The sequence below is a fragment of the Nuphar pumila genome, chromosome 10 (genome assembly GCF_984573655.1).
Source record: "Nuphar pumila chromosome 10, dmNupPumi1.hap1.1, whole genome shotgun sequence".
Classification (NCBI taxonomy): Eukaryota; Viridiplantae; Streptophyta; class Magnoliopsida; order Nymphaeales; family Nymphaeaceae; genus Nuphar; species Nuphar pumila.
In genome coordinates this window covers 42,555,279-42,560,068 of record NC_143258.1, presented here as the reverse complement: position 1 = coordinate 42,560,068, position 4,790 = coordinate 42,555,279, and the positions used below count along the sequence as shown (strand labels likewise).

The 4,790-nt window shown below is 41.8% G+C and overlaps 1 protein-coding gene across 1 annotated transcript; it reads right to left on the bottom strand.

The window, feature by feature from the left end:
• Window positions 1-543: 543 nt before the first annotated feature.
• Window positions 544-3,060, bottom strand: LOC149826751 (uncharacterized). The gene is made up of 2 exons (XM_090018375.1): window positions 2,970-3,060; window positions 544-2,762 (listed from the first exon to the last, which is right to left on the bottom strand). Exons 1-2 carry the CDS (start codon window positions 3,058-3,060, stop codon window positions 1,129-1,131), a joined length of 1,725 nt encoding a protein of 574 aa, XP_089874501.1. The 3' UTR covers window positions 544-1,128.
• Between the last annotated feature and the right edge of the window lie 1,730 nt (window positions 3,061-4,790).

Below are 4,790 nucleotides of genomic sequence, written 5' to 3'. Positions count from 1 at the left end.
CATGTCCAAGCTCATATTGACGTCAACCCATATTTATCATTTTCAATTTTTTGACATATTAAATATAATTATTTAATTAAAATTATATTTTCAAACTTGAAAATATCAGAAAAAATTATGAGATATTACAAGAAATCCAGAGGGGGGGGGGGGGGGGGGCTATCATCTATGAGGTTAGATTGAGTCTAAGCAACCTACACCGTGAGATTCCAACTAGATTGCGACTAATCGACTGTATTAAATATAAAAAGTGGCTACCTAGGATTTGCCAAAATGCAATGTGGCCAATATATGGTGTAAAAATGTGTTGTTGAGAACGGAGTTGGGAAAGACATCTTTTTGTGAATGGTGTCAAAATATAATGTTAAATTGCCACCTCCATCCTTATCACAGTGTTTTGGCAACACTCTTGCTCCCGAACAACAGAGGGTGTTGGGGAAACCAAAAGGCACTAGTCCCAAACAGCAAAGGGTGTAGAGAAACCCCAACGCACCTCCAATGAAGTCACCCAAACAGATCATAAATCACATCCTTACCTTCCAAATGCACCCTTAAGGAGGTGGACAAATAATTTGTGATTTTTTTTAATATTCATACATTTCATTCCATGCTTTTCATATGATACGAATATTCAAATTTTCTAAGAAAGTTTTACCACTTCCAAACGGGAAATGACCCTTGTGTTCATAGGATTAGATCTCTGATCAGCAGCCTCCAACTTCATATGATTCTTCAGAAAGAGGAGATAAACTCTGTAGGTGTAAGGTTATACCCGATAGAGTTTCATCCTCGTAGAGTTTCCACTTCAGTTTCTATGGTTGAGCAAGATTGCCCGCGTACCATTTTTTCTATGACGCTCCCTTTGTATCCATCTACTGGATGGTGCTTATGTTGGACTCTTTCCACGCCTGACATAAACAAACTTTCTAGTGGAGCGAATCTTTTTTTTCTGTGGTACCAAGCAGCTTCAAGAAAATTTGCCGAATACCCTCTAGAACTCCTGTAGAAGTGCAATTATGCCAGTGCAAAAAAGGAGGCCAAATTTAAAATTCTTAGCAGCAAACTGGTTGAATATCTTTGGAGCATATCCGCTGCTTTACCAAAGAAAATGATTACAAGGGCTGTTCATCATCTCCTATACCCCTTAAACTTCGAAATAAGATGAGTATAACGCCCATTCTCCACTATTTGGCTTATAATCTCATTTGCTTCTGCAAATTTCCCAGCATTCTGCAGCTTCCACACCAACGTACTATACACCGCAAAATTCGGATCACATCCTCTTGCTTCCATGTCCTTCAACATCGAATACGCCTCTTTGAACTTCCCTGCAATACAGAGTCCTCTGATCATGGAGTTGTACGTGAACACGTTTGGCAGATGGCCTTTCACAAACATTTCGTCGAACAATTTCTGTGCCTTCTCCAACTCTCCAGCCACAATGAACCCCGTGATCATCACGGTGTAGCAAACAACATCTGGCTCGCAGCCCTTCTTCGTCATCTCATCAAAGAAGTACTTGCAGGCATCAAGATTGCCGGCGCGGCTAAGACCGTCGATCAAATTGGTGAAATGCAGCACTCTTGGTTGGCAACCGACGTCTTCCATATAATTCAACAGGTTGAGTGCAGCAAGAGGCTTGTCACCCTTGCCAAGCACATGAAGCAGTATGTTATATGTGTGAAGGTCAGGAGCAAACCCATTCCTGCCCATCTCATCCAGCAATGCGTGAAACTGATCCAACTTCCCCAGTCTATACTTGGCACATATCATGACATTGTATGTCAACACATCTGGTGTGTGGCCATCTAGCAGCATTTGCTGGTACACCCACTCAATCAATTTATACTGATGAACTGTGAGCAACGAATACAGGATGGCGTTGAACGAATGCTTGAAAGGCCTGTAATTGAACGTCTTCGATTTGATGAACCTCTGCACCAGCTTCCTCGCCATGCCCGCCTCCCCGCAGGCACAAACCAGTATGTTGAACGTCCTCGCCGTCGTCGCGACGCCGTTCTCCGTCATCCCGTCCACCAACTTCCACATTGCCTTCAATTCATCGCAATCGGCAAAGATCTTCATGATCAGATTATACGTGCTCGAAGTGTGCCGGAAATCGTCCTTCTGGCTGCACCAAACGAAGAACTTGTAGGCCAATTTAGCGCACCTAGACTTGTTTGCGCCATTGATGGACTTGGAGATCCTTATCAGAACTTCTCTTACAAGACGCCCTGAAACTCTGATCTTCATCCTGTCCAAGAGCGCCTTTGCATCGAATCCCGGGCCGTCTTGTTGAAGAACTTCGAATACCCTGTCTGCTTCATTGCTTCTTCTAGCAGAGAAGGACTCGTCTGCGGTATATCCATTGTTAGCCGAGGATGATTCGTCCGACCCTTCTACGCTGAACTCCTCTCCCATCAAAGGGAAGCCCGCAAAGGTCTCCCGAATATCAAATTCCTCTTTTGGGCTCTCATCCAACCCCAATTTCTCGATATACTCGTCCGAACACTCCTTGTTTCTTTGTGCGTGATCATCTGCATCTCTCCTTTCAGGGCTTCCTTCTGCAAGACTCTCTGCTTCTACCAATCGAGACCCCGGAATCCTTTGATTGATATCCCATTTCTCCGTAGAGCCGTTATCAAAATCCGATTTTTTCGACTTCCCGTCGGAAAATTCAATACTATCAAGCGATTTTGAGCCTCGACCACTGCTCGCTGAATCGCTCCCCTTCTCCCCAAATCGCCTAACTCCGCCGCTACCTATCGATGTCGAATCCAAATACGAACTGGTCAACCGGAAAATCGATCCCGGAAGCCTATAACGAGAGGGAAACGGGTAATACATAACGGGATTCAATCAATCTCTCGCAGGATCTCACGCTGAAGGAAAGTTCGGAAGAAGAAGACGAAGAAAAGAGGTTAACGTGAGGGGTGCTTCTTCAACTGGTCCAAAAGAGAGACACCCACTTGAAGATTTCTTGATGTGAAGAGTTCTTGAATCGAGGGAATCAGAAATCCGGAGGCGGAGGCTATCATCGTGGTACTTGGCGCCCAGCATCACTCTTGACAGTACCAGCCCAGAGTGCCCAGGGAAGAAGAAGCCGATACAGAGGCTCCCTCTGATTCAGCTACGGTGCAAAAGAAGAGGAGCCGAACGAAAAACGTTCGGCTGAACCAGTATCAAATGTCGCAAAATCTCGTGCCTATCGAAAAAAAGAGAAGAAAAAGTTCTCGGGCCTCGTTCTCGGGAAAATATCGCGATAAATTAATAAATCTCCTTTCATAGAAAAAAAAAAAAACAGACCCCGAGTATTGCGTAAATGTATAGTTGATGCAACTTTTATTTATTTTTATGTGCTACAATTATTTTATTAAAATATGCTATAGCTTGTAATTTTTGTACAGAATCCGTCTTTAGAGTGCAGACAATATACTAAATCAAACATTTTTCACTATAATGCATGTATTCAAATAAAGCAACTTAACTCAAGTAAAGATTACAATAATGTGCCTGTAAGGATTCATCTCTTGCACGTGTCATTTTTCTTCCTTTTATGTATATGTGTCTTACTTTTTTTTCTTCTTCTTTATATGTTTGTGCATACTTTACCTTTGTTGCTCTGATTTGGTTTTCTATGTGATGCTTTTGGGTTGTCTCAAAATTATTGGGTTAAACTATATTATTGCCTCCTAATTTACCTAAGTTAGTGGGTTTTCATTTCCTTCAAAATTTTAATTCTAAATTGAAGAGTTGAGGAAACTTGAGTTGCATTTTTGGGCAAGGCCCATTAGGGCATGTCAATTGAACTTTGAACCTTTAACTTTGGGTTTAGGTTTGGTCTGACTCGTTCAATTTGGTTTGGTCTTGACTTTTGACCATTCTTATTGGTGCTTGAGATGGTTTTATCCCCAAGACCTTTGATCAACCCATTTAATAGGGTTTGATCAACCTATTTAGACCTTGACGTAGTCCACCCAACCGTTGGAGTCACCCTTGATTTGATTCAACATTCATGCACGCAGCCCATTTATTATCTAAAGTTTCTGAACCGCTCTCTTTAATCCTGCCATTTGACTATTGAATGTTTTTGACCTTGGTAGGGCCTTTTTAGATCGTGTCTTTTGCCCTTAGTCTTCGTAGTCGTTTAGGCCTTTATAGCTAGCCATTTGGCCTGTCTAGGCCCTTTATTGCTAGTTGCTAGGCTATGGCCTATATATATACACTATCAGTAACTCTCTCAAGCCCTTCTTTACTCTTTCCTCTCTCCTCTCTCTCTCACGAGTTCTCTATTGCTCTTTTGAGCTCTCTACCCATAAACCCTCTTTCTCCCTAGTGCTCTCTCTCTCTTTCTCTCGTGAGTATAGGCCTTGACTTGGTCAAGGGTTATCTTAAGTTGAGTCTAAGGTCTACCTAACTAAGTCAAGAGGCTATTCAAGGTGATTTGTGTTGAGTCGTTCAATCTCAACTAATGTGGGGCATGGACCAACCATAGCGAGTAGATAAAAGCTCGATTATATTCTAAGAGCATAGTTACACAAATGCCTATTGCACCAAGGACTTGGTCCTAAGTGAGATAATCATCACTTTAAAGAAAGCTCATCTAACGTGTACCATTGAGGATACATGTTCAAGCTCAATTGTCAGACCCATTGAGTTAATTTTTCAATAATTTTAAAGCGATATACTACTACATGGCAACTACGTCAAAGGTTAAAGTGAATGATATGAAGTATATTTTTAAATTTTAAATTTAGTTTGGTACATCTAGTTAGATGCCTAAATATATG

Bases quoted from the DNA above. Each gene is read 5' to 3' on its own strand.
- LOC149826751 (XM_090018375.1), bottom strand. From the start codon at position 3,060: ATGCTGGGCGCCAAGTACCACGATGATAGCCTCCGCCTCCGGATTTCT. The intron at 2,763-2,969 runs GTGGGTGTCTCT...CGACATCGATAG, and splicing joins TCACATCAAGAAATCTTCAA to GTAGCGGCGGAGTTAGGCGA.